The sequence below is a fragment of the Miniopterus schreibersii genome (genome assembly GCF_964146895.1).
Source record: "Miniopterus schreibersii genome assembly, chromosome: 5".
NCBI classification, from domain to species: Eukaryota; Metazoa; Chordata; class Mammalia; order Chiroptera; family Miniopteridae; genus Miniopterus; species Miniopterus schreibersii.
In genome coordinates, this window is record NC_138106.1 from 37,872,434 (window position 1) to 37,892,449 (window position 20,016).

Sequence of the window (20,016 nt, forward strand, 5' to 3'; positions counted from 1 at the left end):
AGAGCAGTGCCTGTGCTTTGACGGGGTCTGGAAAGAGGAAAGTTACTTTGACATTCCAACAATATGTTATCGTAGATGCGGAAAGACAATAGACAGACTCAATTAAGGTAAAGATTGACCTTTGTCAGGGAAGATACCGGCCTAGGACATGACTACCCACCATAAACTGCTTTTTAGTTAAAAAGTTTTAATTTCGGACCAGCCTTTGTGGTTACTTTAGGTCTCTGAGTTTGCAAGGCCGCCAGGCAGGCATTGCCTGAGCTAGTCAGGTCAGCATGTGGCCCTTTTTCCTCCACAGACTACAGCTGGAAACCTCTAGAGCTTAAAGAATCACGCAGTTTATTCAAACAGCCAGTGTTGTATTGATCTCAATTTCAATAAATCAACATTAGTATAAGGAATTAAAACTGTCTTTAAAAAAAAAGACCAACATAGACCAGAACCAAAACCTATGGTTCCAAAACAGCATGGAGTTGTATCTGTCAGAAGCATCCATTTAACTCTCCTTCCTTGTAAGGAAAATCACTCCTCCTTTGCTATTTTACATTTACAGAAGTTTACAAGGATTTTACCAGGCGTTCCTCGCGCCTGTGAAAATTATTAGCATTATTGTAAAGAGAGGTAGATTCCAGAGGCAACCAGGGAAGAAGAGAGTTGGCTGCTCCAAAGACATTTGCAAATGTCACCGCACGTTTTCACTCGCCCGGCCCCATGCCCGGCGAGCCGCTTCTCTGGGAAGCACCGGGTGCCCACATTTTCCCCAGCGGGACTTTCACACTTTTAATATCCAAATGGATGTTAAACGCTTGGGCCAAAGACCCGGCGGCTCTTTATTGTCAAAATAAGAGCCTTTTCCCAGCGCTATTTGCTCGGGCGGAATAACCCGAGCCGCGTCCAGCGCAGAACGCGAGGCGCCTGCCCTCCGGCGGCGAGCGCCCCCCGCGAGCGCCCCGCGCAGCCCACTGACCCGGCCGCCCGCGCGCCCGCAGCGCGCCGGGGCTTCCGCCTCCCTGTCCGGCCGGGCTCCTCTGCGTCGGGGACGCGGAAACCCCGTAGGAGCAGGGTGGGAGGGGACCTCTGTGTGGACACCGTTTGCTGCAATATTCTTCCGCCTCCAAGCAAAGAGTCCCATCCTCCCCCCAGGGTCCTGGGATTTCCAGCGACCCTATAGCATCTTCAAATACCCAACCTGGATTTTCCCACCAACTTGCTTAGGCTATTTTCTAAGGTAAGGACCCCAGGACCACAATTTTGTAGCTAACGAAGAGCGACGAGAAAATTCCTCCGCAGAAAACGGGTTCCGGCCGCGAGGCTATAAAAAACGGGTGGCACGGTCCCGCTGTCTTTTCAGTCGGGCGCTGAGTGGTTTTTCGGAACATGTCTGGTGGCTCCGCGGATTATAACAGGTACGGCACTTTTTCCGCGGTGCTCGTTGGTGAAGGTCATGTGGCGCCATTGGAGATTGTAGTACGTGGCGTGGAGGCAGGGAACTCGGGTTCGTAGGCGTTTCCTTGGGGTACGGTACCCCTGTGTCCTTCGAGAAGCTTCCATGATGGGTAGGGCCCCGGGCTGCAGGGAGACCGGCAAGGGTAGGAAGACGGATTGGTGTGGTGTCTTCTCCCGAAGACGCTTTGTCGTCCCGGCCGCTTCCCGTGCCCATACGGAGCTGACATTTGGTTAAAGCCGTGGCGCAGTCCGTATTCGGTCCAGTGTAACCAGCCCTAACCTTTATTTGCGGCCAACGGCGCGAGTTGGAGTGCTAATGTTTAAGTGGGGCGGGGGGAGGGCGACAGCGCCCATTAGACGCGGCCCGAAGGTGCGCCGAGAACGGACCGGCGACGGGGTCCGGGTGAACCGTTGGCATAGCCCTCGCCAGGCCTTTGCCCGCGTCAATCACTCGGCTTGCGCATTGTAAGGGGCGGAGCTGGGCGTGTGGAGCTCTCGCGAGACGGCCCGCCGCCGAGACGGGAGCGCCGGCGTCCACGGAGCTTTTCCGCCGGTTCCCAGTTCTTAATCTTTGGGCTGGCGTGCAGTAAATGAATTGTGTGCTCTGCTCCCGCAGCTTCCTTTGCTCTCTTAGTCGGAAGGGAACACGTGCAGGAGAGGGTAGCCTGACCTGACAGGTTGTAAAGGGCTGTCCCCCTAACGTGCAGTTGGGTGGCTTGGGAAAGGGATGTTGTCTAACTGCGGTCTTTTTTGTCTGCAGAGAACATGGCGGCCCAGAGGGAATGGACCCCGATGGTGTCATCGAGGTAAGAAATGTGTGTGGATTTTGAAACTCTGGAAAGGTGAGTTTGTTCATCCTATTTATTCCCTTTTCGATTTTTATTTTTTTATAGAGCAACTGGAATGAGATTGTTGATAACTTTGACGATATGAATTTAAAGGAGTCTCTTCTTCGGGGCATCTATGCTTATGGTTTTGAGAAGCCTTCAGCTATTCAGCAGAGAGCTATTATTCCTTGCATTAAAGGTAAAAGGACTCATTGGCATTTTTAAAAACGAAATCATTGTTTTACATAGACCTGGACCATAAAAGGGAAAATAACTTCTGGGGGACTAGTACCTACTTGTATTCCTTAAAGTGAAATGATGGCAATCATCTTTCGGGACTGACCTGAAATGAAGAGAATACTCATGCTGATCACTTGATTATTTGGGCGTAATTCATGTTCCAAATGGAATACATAGTGTAAACTAGAAGTGACGGTTTGATGTGGGATCGGTAAATATGTATCCTACTTTTTTTAGGGTATGATGTGATTGCTCAAGCTCAGTCAGGTACTGGCAAGACAGCCACATTTGCTATTTCCATCCTGCAACAGTTGGAGATTGAGTTCAAGGAGACCCAAGCACTAGTATTGGCCCCCACCAGAGAACTGGCACAACAGGTATTGATAGTGTAGTTCAAAAAACTGCTTGCGTGTTGCATAGGTTTCAGGTTTCACAACTGAAGAATTTAAAACTTAGTGTAAATTGGTCCTATCAGAGCCCTCCTTTTAACTGTCCATGCATGCAGGGAGTTTTTATTAAGAATTAAATAGGAACTGGGTGTGCAAATAGTGTTTGCAGGGTTATATAATAGATGGAGAAACTAAAGCTTTCTATTCAGGGTGGACTAGATCTGTTCTCATTTTAAGTTTGAATGCAGTTGTGCAACATGAAAACTGCAGTGACATGTTACTAGTTTGTGATGCATCATCTTTTGCATGATATGTTTTAAAGACTCACTGCTAATGTAGGCTTTGAAGTGTACATTGCTAATAAAACTGTAGGCTTTATTGAGGTCAAGATTATATATGTCACTGCCCTGTGGGAAAAATTAAAGTATCAACAATTTGTCTTAGCTGTATTTGCCGAGCTTGATCCAGTACTTACATCTCTCTACACAACGAAGAATATAAAGGACATGTTTTTAGTTCTTAATTAATCTAGCTGGTACCTGGGGCAGTAGGATCCCAAGTGTGACAAGGCACAAGAGGACATTTCAAGGGAATTTTATCTTGAAGCAGATCAGTCTGCATTCTGAGCTTGGAAGTAGTTAAGTGCTATGCATGCATAAAAGCTGTTTGTAGACCAGATATTTGCCATTATGCTTTGCAAGTTTAGTCAAAGTCTGTAATTCTGTTGGGTAATTGAGGCTTTTGCCTTTTAGATCCAAAAGGTAATTCTGGCACTTGGAGACTACATGGGAGCAACTTGTCATGCCTGCATTGGTGGAACCAATGTTCGCAATGAAATGCAAAAACTGCAGGCTGAAGCACCACATATTGTTGTTGGTACACCAGGGAGAGTGTTTGATATGTTAAACAGAAGATATCTTTGTAAGTATTGCTGTCAATTGTGTGTACTTTTTTTTTTTTTTAACTATAATAGTATCTCTGAGAATCTATAGTATCTCTAGAGATGATAGTATGATTTTTCTTTTTAACAGCTCCAAAATGGATCAAAATGTTTGTTTTGGATGAAGCAGATGAAATGTTGAGCCGGGGATTTAAGGATCAAATCTATGAGATTTTCCAAAAATTAAATACAAGTATTCAGGTGAGCTTTATTTCACCTCCTCCCCCATAGCTGGAGGTTAGGTTTAATGCAGGAACTGTTACAATACAACTGAAGTGTTTTATTGTCGTTCCCCCTGCTTAAAGCAATTGATGCATAACTATCTCTGTCTAGCACAATTCCATAGCTAGACAGAGACGCTTGGTCTCAAACATGGTTTTTTTGAGTACCGTAGAAGTTCTGCTAACTACTTGTGTGACAACATCACTGTCTTTTTTTTAAGGTTGTGTTGCTTTCTGCCACGATGCCAACTGATGTGTTGGAAGTGACTAAAAAATTCATGAGAGATCCAATTCGAATTCTGGTGAAAAAGGAAGAATTGACCCTTGAAGGAATCAAACAGTTTTATATTAACGTTGAAAGAGAGGTAATTTGTCTAATTTATTACACATAAAAAATGTAGCCAGGTTTTTTACCTTCTTGTATAAGCACTGTGCTAAAATTGCAGAAGCTAGGATCACATCTTGGTTTTTGTAATAATGCTAGCAGAGTACACACAAGAAGAACAGTAACAGCACTAGATGATAAAGACTGGGGTGGACCTCTTTCTTAATGTCCAATGTCCTTTGTCTTAAAATTTGGTGCAACATGTGTTCAAACAGCCTAGCCTAACAGTGACTTTCTACTGATTGTAAGTTGAAAACAAAATTGTTTTAATGACTTCTTTCTTTGAAATACTGTAGGAATGGAAGTTGGATACACTTTGTGACTTGTACGAGACATTGACGATTACACAGGCTGTTATTTTTCTCAATACAAGGCGCAAGGTGGACTGGCTCACTGAGAAAATGCATGCCAGGGACTTCACAGTTTCTGCTCTGGTAAGAGGTGTTCTGCTTTAGTAATGGTAATTACAATGTCTTTTCATTAAAGCAGGATTCAGACTACAATATAGCTGCTAAGTGCTGTGTTGTCGTTCCCCCTGCTCAAAATAAAGTTGTTTCTTAACTATACCTGTCTGCTAGACTCCTGTAGCAGCCAGGGACGCTTGGTCTCATACATGTTGTTAAAATTAGATAATTGATTTGACTGGTGATTCTTGAATGAAGGTTTTTTAAATTGCAGCATGGTGACATGGACCAGAAGGAAAGAGATGTTATCATGAGGGAATTCCGATCAGGGTCAAGCCGTGTTCTGATCACTACTGACTTGTTGGTAAGTAAGTCTTACTACTCATTTTAATCTACCAAAAGGTATTTTTGGGGGAAGGTTTTTTAATAACCTTTACCAGCTTGGGCTATTTGGGAGAGTAAAGAAGACCACACTCCACAGTGGGCTATATCACTAAACATTATAGTTCACTACTATTCTGTGGCCTACATTACATAGGTGTCTAGTTTATCAATTAGAATTTGAACATCATACATTATGTTTCAGGCTCGTGGGATTGATGTGCAACAAGTTTCATTGGTTATAAACTATGATCTACCTACCAATCGTGAAAACTATATTCACAGGTGAGTAGATGGCACCTTGACTATTACTGTATTGGTAAAATGAGTTCATGTATTGCTTTCCTTCTGACCGATTTGTGTGAAAGGTAACCTCAAATCAGGGAATTGGCTCAGCCTATAGACACAGTAACTTGGTAAGATGAAATTAAAAATTGTACTTGGGAAGACTGGTCATGCACAGTGGGAAAACAGTTGTAAATGTTGCCCAAATTGTGGGCTTTCATACATAGGGATTAGATTGTTTTAGATCTGTTGGTCTTAGCTTATTTTTGAGCTTTATTTTTAGTGATGCTCTTGTGTGTCCATGTGCTTTCTTGGTGATTACTCTATAGTTGGGATTTTTCTTGGTGTCGTCTGGTAGCAATTTGAGCAGTCCCTGGTTTAGTTATAGTGGCTTTATCCCTAAATAAATTGAATTGTACTTTGTTATATGATGTAAAAAAAGACTTTTTAAAAAATACAGGAGTCGATAGCAGCAGTTGATGACGAGATGGCACTCAGAAACGGCGTTGACGTAATTTAGGACGTGGAATCATAAGCGAAACAGCACACTGTTTGAATAAAGAGCGAGTCGGTATTTATATTTGTTTTTCTTTTGTCATGATTATTTGATATTTTTAAGTTGTTCCAGCCAAGGCATTTTTGTATATTAGCCTATTAGGTGGTTTGTATTGTCTGGTTTCTATCAGGAAGGTAGAAAGTTGTTCTGGAGGTAAACACGTTTGAGTAATTTGAGTTACAACGTGTGAAACTGAGCAAAAAAGCAGTGATGAGTTTGGGTTACCATACCAAATACTTGTTTTCCCACTGGAAAAAGTTGTAAGTTTAGGCAATAGTTAACCTTGCAGCATTTGTATTTACAGTTTACAGTTCCAGAAGTTCGCGGATATGGATTACATAACTGTTCTTTTTTGTTTTATCCCTGGTGTGTTTACATCTGTCCCAGGCTGACTTCTGCTCTTGGCTGGCCCACTTTGGTATGGGCTTTTTAATTTCACTACCCCAAACACAATACTGTCATCTGCTTTAAAAATAATAATGCTCAAGACACCTGATAAAATCTCATTTTGCAGCCAGACAAGACAAGCTTTGAATCCTTTTGGCACTAACTGCAAAGGAAGATTTTTTTTCTCTAGATATTGATTAGCAGATAGTGCTCCAATTAGAAGCACGAACTATAACCTTGATAAGTAAACAGCAGCTGATGGTTAACAAGTGGATCATCATGTTCAGTAGTTCATGCATTCTGTTAGAAGTAACATTCTAATTGCTGGTTTCTTTTCTTACACAGAATTGGCAGAGGGGGTCGATTTGGGAGGAAAGGTGTGGCTATAAACTTTGTTACTGAAGAAGACAAGAGGATTCTTCGGGACATTGAGACTTTCTACAATACTACAGTGGAGGAAATGCCAATGAATGTGGCTGACCTTATTTAATTCCTGGGATGAGATAGTTTTGAATGCAGTGCTCGCTGTTGCTGAATAGGCGATCACAACGTGCATTGTGCTTCTTTCTTTGGGAATATTTGAATCTTGTCTCAATGCTCATAACGGATCAGAAATACAGATTTTGATAGCAAAGCGACTTTAGTCGTGAGCTCTTGTGAGGAAAGTCACTGGCTTTATCCTCTTTAGAGTTAGACTGTTGGGGTTGGGTATAAAAGATGGGGTCTGTAAAATCTTTCTTTCTTAGAAATTTATTTCCTAGTTCTGTAGAAATGGTTGTATTAGATGTTCTCTATCATTTAATAATATACTTGTGGACTAAAAGATATAAGTGCTGTATAAAATCAGCCAATTATGTTAAACTAGCTTATCTGCCTTTATTGTGTTTGTCATTAGCCTGAATAGAAGGCCTTTAAAATTGATTTTTTTTTTTTTAATTTTTATTTTTTTAGAAAGCATTTGAATGCATTTTGTTTGGTATTGTATTTATTCAATAAAGTATTTAATTAGTGCTAAGTGTGAACTGGACCCTGTTGCTAAGCCCCAGCAAGCAATCATATCCTAGGTAGGGTTAAACCCCCAGTAAAATTGCCATATTGCACATGTCTTAATGAAGTTTGAATGTTAAATAAATTGTATATTCACTTTAAAGGTGCTTTGGTTATTTTTTTTATTAAAAGCCCCGATGTGAACTGAATATAGTTTTAACAATTCTGGGTTAACTGCTGCATCACAATAGCACAGAGGCTAATCAATTGTAGATGTTCATCAGCACCATCTGCTAAGCATTTATCTACTTCCTACAAAATAAAGAAAAGGTGTTTAGTAAATTTCTCTTTCAAGTATATTTTGCTGAAATGTACAACAGTGCCTACTTACAGCAAGTTTTTCTGTAATAATGGACTTCTGTTTATCAGAAAGGTCATCATTTTCTACAACAACATCATGAAGTTGATTTACAAGCTGAGTTGCTGCATGACCCTCATTTATTAAGTCCTATAACAAAATGAAATGGTGTCAGCATTTAATTTTCTCTTCCCCAAAATAGTAAAGTAACTTGAACTTTACCTTTACCACAGCTTCTAGTTTGTCAAAAGAGCCACTCTGACATGCAGCAAATACTCCATCAATTGTCTTGGCTGGTATTACCTAAGAGGATATTTTTGTAAAAGCATTTTGTACGTTACTCTGCCAAGCCTAGGCCCACTCCCTTCTGTTCTATGCTTGGTTGGTCCACTGTGTAAAAAGACATTTCCTTACATAGGACATAATCTGCTATCCTGGTACTGTGAATCCAGAGTTGAGAATGCAAGGAACTAGAAAAGGGCCATCTCTAAGCCTTAAGCTGAATTCTGGGCTCCTGAGGTGATCCAGAAAGCTACTGGACTTGAAATAATCCTCTCCAGATAGCTCTGCCAGTACATGAATCCAGTCACTATTATGCAATAAAGGTGATGCATTTTTGGCTTTTAAAATCCTTGAATGGCTCTTGTGAAGTACACAAAATTTCTTTTGCTTCTAAACATTCTCAAGTTTGGGCCCACTGGCTTTAACTGGCCAATATCCTAGAGGCTATGATTCTTCAGAGCAGTGGTTAAAATCAAAGTAATTTTAAGGGAAAGTACCTTTTTTCCTAAGTCAAGATGCCACTGAAGAGATTGATTTAAAAAAATCTCTTAATACCCAGAAAAAGGGGACTAATGCTGTTTCATTATGGTATAAAAATGCAATATGGCCTGAGAGGAGTATTCAAAGATACGTGTGGCCCTTCCATTTTCTATAATAAAAGATTTCTCTAGGTTGAATATGCATGTGCCTAATGACCCTTTATCAGAATAGATTCCATTTGTAAGAAAAGGGGTATCAAGCCTAACTGCCACATTCCTGAAACATTCTGATACTAAGTATACTGTTCCTAGCTCAGTACTTGGCACATGCTCTAGACTAAATGTAACCCCCTCCCCCAATTTTTGTTAAAATATCTAAAGTGATGGCATCTGGACGTGGGCCTTTGGGAGGCGATTCGGTCTTGGGGGTGGAACCCTCATGAATGGGATTAGTGTCATAAAACAGCCCAGAGAGTGCTCTTCTGCCACAGAAGATATAGGCCATCGATCAACTCATGAACTAGAACTGAATCTGTGGGCACCCTGACCTTGGACTTCCCAGCCTCCAGAACTAGTAAATGAATTTGTTGTTTGTAAGCCACTCAACCTATGGTATTTTGTTATAGCAACCTGAATGGACTAAGCACATAAGAAGCTTTCTGTATATACTTGGATGAAAATTTTCGAAAAGCCATGTAATCTAAAAGAATTTCAGAGTAACTAGTGCTCTTACCCCAGCAATGTCTGTGATCACCTTCTCTGTGACCTCCTTCCCACCTGTTAATCGAGTAGCACTTTGAAGAAATGTAATGGCCTTTCTTAAGTCTCCTTCTGATACTTTAACAAGACAAGACAGTCCCTGAAAAGAAAAAGGTTTTGTATGTGTATGAGTGTGCGTTTTTTAATCTATGATGACCAATTAAGGCTTTTTGATTTTAATAAAGTGAAAAGCACTACATTTTAGCCTAGAGTTAGTGGGGGGAAATAAAATCTCTCCGTTTTTGAGGGAATATTATCAGTCCTATAGTGGCAGAATTCATGTAGACAGCCTCAGTCCAATGGGAGGATACAGATCTCTTTCCTTTGAAAGAAATTTGCAGAGATGTTCTATACTTACCCTACTTCCTTGATTAAATAAACCAAAGAAAATTGAAATTATGGTTAAATTCTGTTATAATGAATAAGAGACCTTTATATTCCATCACTACCAGAATTTTATCATACCAAATCTGTTTATTTTTATTTTTTTAATATATCTTTATTGACTTCAGAGAGTAGAAGGCAGAGAATGAGATAGAAAACATCAATGATGAGAGAGTCATTGATCAGCTGCCTCCTGCATGCCTCCTGCATGCCTCCTGCTGGGAGTTGACATGCAACCCAGGCATACGCCCTGACCAAGAATCGAACCTCGATTTCCTGGATCATAGGTCGATGCTCAACTGCTGAGCCACGCTGGCAGGGCCCAAATCAGTTTTTGAAGTGGAGTTATTAGCTAGGAGACTAGAATCTTGTCATTATACAGAGATCTGTTGTTGCAGAATTTGCATTATATGTATGAAATCTGCCCCAGTTTTGGGTCACTAAAATACTGATAATAAACTTATAATAGTAAGAGAAAAATTGAAGTTGTAATTCCTAGACATTTCAATTGTTGTTCATTTAGCTTAACTGCCTGAAGAATTGGCATCAGAAATTGAAGCAACACACATATGACTCCTTTCGGGGCCTCTTCATATGCATTCATCAAAGGAATTAGTAATCAAATAACTAATAATAGTAATTAGTAATTACCTCATTGCTAATTTTGACATCTTCTTTATCAGCAATGTCTAGTAATCGCTGCTGTTGAATTTTATCTGACAGAGGTTTGAAGCGGAATTTAGAACATCTAGAGGTCAGAGGTTCAATTATTCTGTAAAATATTGGAAAAAACAAGTCAGTGTCTAAAGGATTTCTCCCAAAGAACTCATTTTTTATCAAGATTTGATGGAGTTGATATTAATGTAGCCTTGAAATATTTTTTTTCTCTCCCTAACTGGAGGTTATCAAAATAAGGCTGCACAGCATCTATCTTTAGGGCAATATACATACCGACTGACATAGTTACAGATGAGACAGAATCGGGTGGTTTTAGACTCTTTTTCCATGGTACGTCTTAAAGCTGCCTGAGCTGCTGAGGTCATAGAATCTGCTTCATCCAGAATCACAATTTTAAAAGGAGGACATGGCTTCCCACTGATTCAGAAAAACACATAGAAGTGCTAATTTACATATCACCACAATCTAATTTTAGAACATACTCATCATCCCAAGAAGAAACCCCATGCCCATTAGGAATCTCCTCTTCTCTTCCAACTCTCTGAGCCAGAGGCAGTCATCATCTCTACTTTCTGCCTCCAGATTTGTCTATTCTGGACAGTTATATAAATGGAATCATATGACATCCATCTAACACATTGTCTTTTGTGATTGACTTCTTTCACTTAGCATAGTATTTTCAAGGTTCATCCCTGTACTTCATTCCTTTTTAATCCCAAATAATATGGCAAATAGATATACTGCATTTTATTTGTCCATTCATTTGTTGATGGATATTTGGGTTGTTCCCATGTTTTGACCATTATGAATAATGTTATGAACATTTGTGTACATGTTTTGAATAGACATGTTTTCATTTCTTGTGGGTATACTTAGGGCTAGAATTACTGGGTCATGTGGCAACTCTATGTTTAACTTCTTAGCCAAACTTTTCAAAGTGGCTGCATCATTTTACATTACAATCAGCAAGGTATAAGGGTTCCAATTTCTCCACATCCTTGCAAATACTTACTATATTCTGTATTTTTTATTATAGCCATCCTAGTGAGTGTAAAGTGGCATCTCATCATGGTTTTGCATGGCATTTCTCCAATGGCTAATGATGTTGATAAGTATGTTTACATGTGGATCTTCTCTGGAGTAATGTCTATTCTTTGCCCATTTTAAAACTGGGTTGTCTTTTTATTATTGAGTTGTAAGAGATCTTTATATATTCCTGATTTAAGTGCCTTATCAGATATATGATTTATATACATTGTCAGTTCAAGGTAGATATAAAAAATTAGTCATACACTTTCTACAAATTCTTAATGTGTGCTCTGATATAAATTCAAATACCAGATACCAAAAATTTAATCTTGAAACTTTGCCACCTAAGGAGTATTAGCAGTTGACTAAACATCCCGGTTTAACTCAGGGCAGTCCTATTTAATTATTAATAATACCACCTTTCACTCTAAAAGCATCCCAGTTTAGACAAGAACTTATCTGATCACCCTAACTGAAATATACACTGAAGCTTAAGATAGCTTATTTTTTTTTAATAACACAATAGCAAGAGTTAGGATTTTTGTTACATATATACCAGCACACTATCACATTTGATTAATAAATACTCTTCAGACAAAATATCAATGGAAAACCCTTGACAGCTAAACAAAATTAGTTATAATGGAAAGGTCATTTCTCGCTTTAAATAATTTAGATAAAAATATGATCTAACATGAAAAAGGAGTTGTAAATCTGGCAGAAGTCTGTATTTTAAACATATACAATGACATGGTATGGAGAAGGGAATAAGCTTACTTACTCTGAACGACTTCCTGATACAGTTAATTGAGCAAAATTCTTCACTTTCTCTCTAACTACTTGTATTCCACGTTCATCAGATGCATTTAACTCAAGAACTCTTAATCGAAAAAGTTCATGCCTATGTCAAAATGAAGCAAATATGAAACATCATAGAGCATGTAAGTAACAGGATTAACCACATTTTAACATCTGCACATTCTGCGGTAGTTTAAAATCCACCTACTAAACAATAGAAGGTACACAATCGCTTCTGTATTTTCTCTTTTGCAGAGACATGCAGTTAACATTCTGGCTTTCTGCCATGCTTTTTTTAAAAAAATAGGTAAATGGATTTCACATAATGCATAAAATTTTAAAATCAATTTTCTACTTAGTACCGTGTCATAACCATCTTGCCATGTCATCAGAACCTCCAGAAATACCATTTTAATAACTATGTGACATTCCATCCTACGAATGTACCATCATTTACTTAATTTATTTAGCATCCTTCTATTGTTAGACATTTAGATAGTTTTAAGTATGTTACAATTTTAAATAATGCTGCAATATAGTATATTTTGAATTATCCCCATAGGGTAGCTTGTTATAAGGAAAATTACTAGATTAGAACATGAATAGTTTTTTTCAAAGTCAGTCTTTAAGAAAATTATTAAAAGTAGCAAAAATATGAGAAATTAAAAAATAACTAAAACAACTGGCATACCCAAAGCACTATTTTGAAAGCTTCCTTCCAGTCATTTTTCTACATATTTATACATATTTTTAAATTAAAAAAACCCCTAGATTTAGATTTGTTTTATTTTTACTAAATGGCATAATATCCTAAGTATTTTTTCTGTGGGCATAAACATTTATAAAACTGTGCATATGTTTTCTATTTTAAAACCACATATACTATTAAATTTAAAATTTATAATTAAAGTAAGTTCTTTTAGTTCTGTAAGGACAAGCATTCTTTTTAAAAGGATATTTTAAAAGTTATATAATTTATACTGACCTACTCTAGAATAACTAATAATAAATTACTTAATAATTTCATTATGACTACATTGCTAAGGCTGGTTCTAACTGAGGAGTTGTGGAATAATCAAAAACCTTACAATTTCCTTAAGAAACAAAAGTTCCTGTCAAATAAATACAATATTAGGTTCACAGCAGCTTCAACTTTTGTCTTCTCATATTTGGTGGTTGCAGAGGCATCTAATTATTTTCATATGTAGGATTTCAGATGTATCCTTTGGTCATATCCTAATATAAAAATTCTGGATAAATTCAAGATACCGTTGCTATATTGGAGCATGTTGCATGGGTATTAGACCTGGGCTGGTATCTTTTATAGGTAAAGGGCTCCTAGACGATGTTGGCTAAGCCAAGACAGGATCTGGGAAGAGAATTCTTGGAAGGTGGCTCAGAGATTTTCTGCTGTACCTGGAACCATACTGCATCAGCTACTGCACACTCTGCTTACACTCAGGATGCCCAAGGGCAAGGAGCTGGCCTAGCCACTCCAGAGGCAGGGCCTAGGAAAGCCAGAGCAAGAAGGAACTCAAGAAGAGGTGGTGCGGGTCAGTAGTATCATACACAACAGATTTGATTACACAACACAGACGTGAACACAATCATTAAGGGAGTGTGATAAAACTATTGACGTGACTGGAGATAGGTTGGGTTTTCTGGGCCCAAAATCATAATAAAAAAAAAATCACGTCCTGGCCTGGTGGCTCAGTTGGTTAGAGCATCATCCCGTGCACCAAAAGGTTGTGGGTTTGATTCCCACTCACGGCACATACCCAGGTTGTGGGTTCAATCCCTGGTGGAGGTGCATACCAAGAAAATGGATCAATGTTTCTTAATCAATGTTCTCTCTCTCCCTTCCCCACCTCCCCCACCCCCCCTAAAAATCAATGAAAACTTATCCTCAGGTAAGGATTTAAAAAAATCACCAGGTTCCCTGTGTGTAATATATTCAAACATTTGAATAAGGTTCAGAATGAAGGTTACAAAAGATGTAGACAAGCTAATTTACTGGAGAGGAGGAACTGGAAATGGGCCCGCTGGATTAATAAAAAATTCAGAAACAAAAACAAACCCAACAATTTCACAGAAAAACCAAAGGCAAATTTTTAGAGAAAGAAAAGCAGTACTAGAGATTTTCAGTGTCAAGTCTAAAAAAGAGAGCTATTTCAACTTACCCAAAGAGTTCCCTAGCTGCTGCCAAAATAGTGGATGTTTTTCCCGTTCCAGGTGGCCCGTAAAACAGGAGATTAGGGAGCTGTAGAGGTTAAATTTTATTTTTTAAAAATTGTACTCTGGCACAAATAAATGAAGACTGGAAATGTCTGGAACAGTGCAATAATTTTCCCAATAGAGAGGGCACAAGTATCTTAATAAACAGATTTCTTAATATAACTGGTATCATAGCATTCACACTTTCTAAATCCCACTTTTCCACATAATACTATGACTTTTTCCCCAGCATGTCTTTCTAATATTTTAAGCTGAATCATATTTATGATTGCCCTATACCTAATCTACTTAGGTGGAATTTTCAAAGCTGAAATTAGAAACCTTTTATTTCTGAAGGGAATCCCAGGCTTCTGTCAGGTCTCTATCCCACCCCTTTACTTAGCATTGGGCAAGATTTTATATTTTAAAAGATGTCAGTTATTTCAAAGAGGTAATAGAACAAAGGAATAATTGGATTTGGCCAATAATGAGGAAAAAGGAGTGAAAAGACATAGTAGGGCTTTGAATGAGCTGAAGTTGCAAGAAAAGAAACATTAAAAGAGCTAAATATGTATTAAATGCCAGGTAGCACTCCACATCATGATCATGTACCCTGTAGAATGCCTGCATATATCAGGGAGAATTTGTAAGAGAAAGAAAGAGTAAGATTAAATAACTGTTTTCTTCTTTTATACATTATATCTAGCTAGCTTGGCAGCTCAACAAGCAGGCAACTGATCTGTGGTACAGATTAACAAACGTACTAAATTCTAATGACCTCTCTTACAAAACCGTACATTCTTCAGTATGTCCTTTCATGTAGGGAAATAACTGCACACAGGAAACTAAGCAGTAGTTTATTTGCTTCTACTCTTGCCTAACCCCCACATTCCACCCTTTCCCATCCATTCATTCTTCACCCAAATCAAAGTCAATCTTCTTGCTACTTACAACTATTCAGTGGCTTCATACTCCACGTAGGAAAACAAAAGCAGACAAATCAGTTGGCTTACCACAGCCTTCAAAGACATCCATGATCTGCTCACTGCTTCTCTTACCTTCTAGACTCCAATTTACAATGACCTCCAGTAACTAAACACTTTATGGCCTGCACATATGCTGTCCCCTACAAGCTAGGGTCTGACTCCTTTATTCTGCCTGGCCAATTCCTACTGCATTACAAGTCAGAAGCCTTCCCTGACAACCCAATCTAAAATGGGTCTCCTCCGTTAATCTCTCATCAGTCTTTGTTGCACTGGATGCAATTAGCAATTATTTATTATTTATTTAACTATTGGGTTTAATTGTAAAATACCTGTCTACCTTACCAGATAGTAAGCATAAGAAGGTCAAGAATCATTTTTTTCTTTTCACATCTGTACTCTCAGCATCTTGTGAAGTACTCAATATATGCAAAACAAATAAATCAACATATAGATAACCATATCAATTAGAAGACTATTACTGTTACATTGGTAACAAGTAGCTTAAGATACAAACTATGAGATTCACTGAAAAACAAAACCCAAAAAAAACACTCCTAGGCTCCTTTATTTTTAAGATTATCAAAATAAAAGTGCATGAGTAAAGGGATCCACAGTCTGTCTCGCTCAATGGTCTATATATGAGTACTATATAACAATGCCATAGGATAGAATTGGAGATGTTCAACAAATACTTGTTGAACTAATCATTCATTGTACAAATAGTCATCTAGAGCCCACTGTATACACAGCATAGTATTTAAAGGGGTTGGGGGGTCATAAAGGAAGGAAGAGGGTGAATAAATTAAGTCTTAAATCTCCCAATGACATTAAATATCACCTGTTACTACTCACATCAGCTCCTTCTAAAGACTTTTTCAGCACTGCAACCACTTCTTCCTGGAAAGCAACTTCATCCACACATTTTGGGCGACTGTAAAAAAAACACCCCACAGAAAAGTCTCCAAGTGTTCTTTTTGCTAAAATACCGATGATAATTCTCATATATTGGTAATAAAATGAAACTTTCATAATTGGAAGTAGGTGGAAACCCCATTTGTATTTACCTTAAACAAATACATACTAAAGGAGTGAAGTAATTTTTCACTTTCTAGACACATAGTTTGCATCTGTTATGCTTACATAAATTAAGCAAAAGGATTTTATTTTATTACACTACAAATGCCAACTAGTTAAAAATTTAAAGTGAACACTTACACCCTGGCTGGTCTGGCTCAGTGGTTAGAGTGTCAGCCCATGGGCTGAAGGGCCCCGGGTTCAATTCCAGCCAAGGGCATGTACCCCGGTGACACGCTCGATCCCCAGGGAGGCAACGAATCGATGTGTCTCTCTCACATTAATGTTTCTCTTTCTCTTTCTCTCTCTCTTTCCCCTCCTTCCACTCTCTCTGAAAAGCAATGGAAAAAATATCCTCAGGTGAGGATTAAAAAAATTAAAAAAAATAAAGTGATATTATTTATATATATATACTAACCTTCACCCAAGGATATGTTTTTTATTGACTTTTTTAGACAGACAAGAGAGGAGGGAGAGAGAGGAAGAGAAAAAAAAGAGAAACATCAATGTGAGAGAGAAACATTGGTTGCCTCCTGTAGGCACCCTGACTGGGGTTGGAACCCACAACCTAAGTATGTGCCCTGAATGGGAATTGAACCCGCAACCTTTTGGTGCAAGGGAAGATGCTCCAATTAACTAAGCCACCCACCAGGCAGGAATATTATATTTTGACAAGATCATGCACCTAAGCTGAAAAGGGAGAATTATTTAGTAACCTAAGGATAGGCAACTATTTTGGTTAATACAGTTACATAAACATAGTTATTACATTGTTAATTGGTTAATACAAATTTCTTCCATTACTCAACTGCATAAAAAAATGAATATCTATTCACTTCATTGAGGGCTCAAATAAGTTTAACCAATATGAAGTATAACATATAATTTTCACTTTAAATCATTAACTACTGATTTTTAAGAGAAGCTAGAACAGTTACATTCCCAACCCTAAGATTAGGCTTTGTGCTTAGTTTACTAATCAAAAACTCCTTCTCAGTCATATTTTTCTAATGAATCGGGTCAGTGCCAGGCATGAATTTCATGTTAGATAATGTTTTCTAGGAAAACCAGTGTATGTTATAAACTAGTTTTATATTCAAATATTCGCAGAGGCCAAGTAGACAACAAGAGTGAAGAAAGCAGAGTATAAGGCAAGAGAAAATAGGGACTATGGTGTACTGAGGAACATACGATCTTTCCAAAATGAGGAGCAGTATCCAAGTCCATCCAACTGTTGTCAGGTGAGAATTTGCACCTAGTGTTGCCTAATCTCCAGAAAGGCTGAAAACCTAGATATTTTTTCTCCCCTTGTATATTTTTTAATTTAAAAAAATCTAGATTTTTATGTGAAATTTGCCATTTTTAAAAGAATTGTCAGTGCCAAACAAAACATGAGGGTCTTATTTGGCCTATAAGTAATCTGTAAACCCTCAGGTTACAACTACTATTTGTCATAATACCACTTAGCTGATTGAAATTTAAGTGCCACTTCAAAGTATTGTTTTTGCCAAAACGTATAAAAAACAAAAACTCAACAATTTCCACCTATCAGTAATGAAAGAGGAACAGATTATTTGGACTTAAGTAGAACTCCTGATCAAATGCCAGCTTATTAAAAAAATTCTGTTTTCTTCAATGCTATAATCCCAACCCCTAAAACTGTACCTGAGTTATAGAGAAGACTTAGTTCATCCGTAAAATAAGGGAATTAAACTAGATCATTCTAAGGTAACTTTCAGTTCCAAGGTTCTATCAACATAATTGAGTGATTTTTAAGGACAACATCTAAGCCAAGCAAATCATCCCCCCTTAGGTTAAAAAAAAAAAAAAAAGATCAACACTGATTAGAAATGTAATTTATTAGCAATTCCAACAAAAACACAAGAGTTCTTACTATTTTTCCACCCATGGAACAGGTTTGGCTTTCTTGTTTTCTCCACTACTTCCAGCAATGGCAGCTACTCCTCGATCCTTGGTCACTGGTGGTTTAGTACTGATAGATGTGCCTTTTAGAAATGCCTGCATGGTTACTTCACCCTGACCAAGTGCAAGACAGAAAAATAAAGCTCTTTTGAAGCCATTATGAGGAAGTACAGCCTGAAAGCACACTTAAATTTGTGCAAAGATATTCAAATAGTTACTTAATAAAGGACATCACCCCATGAGCTAGCACCCTCTAAATGCATTGTACCAAAGACTGCAGGGACATAAAAAAGGCCAAAGTGCTTAAGGAAATCAAAATGCATTTACAATGAAGGAGTTACAGAATAAAGATAAATCTTATGTCAGAAAAATTTTTTTAACAGTTCCAAACATTTCGATAAATATGATGTCATTAATGGCCAAACTCTACATGGGCCTCTACGGTCTCTTCCATTTTAGTCATGGGCCTAGCTCTAGTTGACTCTGGAACAGACTCGGCAATTAGGAGAGCTAGGACCACAAATGAAAACCTTCACTTTTTTTTTGGGGGGGGGGGCTAGAGCTCCACTCAAGAGCCTGTTTTACTGGAGAGTCCTACCATCTGGGCATCCGCTGTTAAAATGGAAACAGCCGTTTTTGCTCATTTGAAGAAATCAAAACACTGCGGAAAAGCCTGGCTTTTACAAATTCATACAAAATCTCACCCAGAAGATAACCACTATTAACATGCAGGTAAACAGGAGGCTATTTTTAGGCATAAAAAGGCATCATTAGCTTGTCCGAAAATCCCCAGCTTTGGTGGCAATTCTTTATTTTTCACTGCTATATCCCCAAGGCCTAGTGCACTGACTGGTCTAAGACCGATGCTCCATAATATTTGATGACGTAATTATCATTTACGACACACAGGCTGCCCTTCTGTAAAAGGAGCTAAGGCCTATTTCATAATGTAACTGAGCTAAATAAAATAATTGTACAAACACAAAGTTCTGTGCTTGACGTATGGGTATATACTCAATAAACAAAATAAACTGTTAATATCTGTAAACAGCCAAGGTTTTTAACGCGTTGGATTCCTCCGTCTCCGCCACAGGCTGCTAAACAGTAATCCAGCTCCGAGCAGGGCTCCGGGAGATGCCGCATTGTGCCCCCAGGTCGCGAGGGGGCAGGGCGTAGCGGGGCGGGAGCGCGGTCCAGCCCCGCACGCGCCACGACGTGGGCGGAAGACCTGACCGGGGAATCGCGGGCGCAGTAGTGGAGGAAGAGGAAGGCGAAGGCAACCTCCGCAACCTCTCGGGCTGGTCGGTCACCTGATACCCCGGCTCACCGCGCGCGTTCTCGGGCGATGCCTGGGCCTTTCGGACGCTCGTCTCGGGAGCGAGGACGCGGCCGGCTCGTTCCTGGGGCTTCCGGGACGATGAAAGGGCCAAGCGGTATCGAAGCCTTAGCTCCGTTCCCCAATCTGAAACTATGAGGCTCTGGGAGCCCCGAGCAGCCCGACAGGGTGACTGAGTTGCCGCTGTCAGCACAGTCGCCTCGGTTCCCGCCACAGAGCGGCGGACGAAGGGCAGGGCGGGAATACGCAGGTGCATGCGTCACTTCCG

At 39.2% G+C, this 20,016-nt stretch overlaps 2 protein-coding genes across 6 annotated transcripts; one reads left to right on the forward strand and one right to left on the reverse strand.

Annotated features, from left to right (window-relative positions):
- The first annotated feature begins 1,060 nt into the window (after positions 1-1,060).
- On the forward strand, positions 1,061-7,611 carry EIF4A2 (eukaryotic translation initiation factor 4A2). Of its 4 annotated transcripts, none has more exons than XR_013998924.1 (12): positions 1,300-1,406; positions 2,207-2,252; positions 2,340-2,472; positions 2,751-2,890; positions 3,655-3,823; positions 3,934-4,043; positions 4,285-4,428; positions 4,745-4,882; positions 5,127-5,216; positions 5,439-5,518; positions 5,979-6,089; positions 6,807-7,611. XR_013998924.1 is itself a non-coding variant. In XM_081138999.1 (11 exons), the coding sequence occupies exons 1-11, from the start codon at positions 1,378-1,380 to the stop codon at positions 6,949-6,951; spliced, it is 1,224 nt and encodes a 407-aa protein (XP_080995125.1). In that variant the 5' UTR covers positions 1,061-1,377; the 3' UTR covers positions 6,952-7,611. The 4 variants fall into 4 exon arrangements, 2 of the variants coding, with proteins under 2 accessions (XP_080995125.1, XP_080995126.1); XR_013998925.1 differs by having other exon boundaries at positions 5,979-6,085; XM_081138999.1 differs by lacking the exon at positions 5,979-6,089 and having other exon boundaries at positions 1,061-1,406.
- RFC4 (replication factor C subunit 4) lies at positions 7,346-19,981 on the reverse strand. 2 transcript variants are annotated; one of them, XM_081139002.1, is made up of 11 exons: positions 19,740-19,981; positions 18,384-18,526; positions 16,268-16,346; positions 14,396-14,475; positions 12,199-12,318; positions 10,662-10,805; positions 10,362-10,482; positions 9,301-9,426; positions 8,029-8,109; positions 7,840-7,956; positions 7,346-7,760 (listed from the first exon to the last, which is right to left on the reverse strand). In XM_081139002.1, exons 2-11 carry the CDS (start codon positions 18,512-18,514, stop codon positions 7,665-7,667), a joined length of 1,095 nt encoding a protein of 364 aa, XP_080995128.1. In that variant the 5' UTR covers positions 18,515-18,526; positions 19,740-19,981; the 3' UTR covers positions 7,346-7,664. The 2 variants fall into 2 exon arrangements, with proteins under 2 accessions (XP_080995128.1, XP_080995127.1); XM_081139001.1 differs by having other exon boundaries at positions 7,599-7,760; positions 19,723-19,975.
- Between the last annotated feature and the right edge of the window lie 35 nt (positions 19,982-20,016).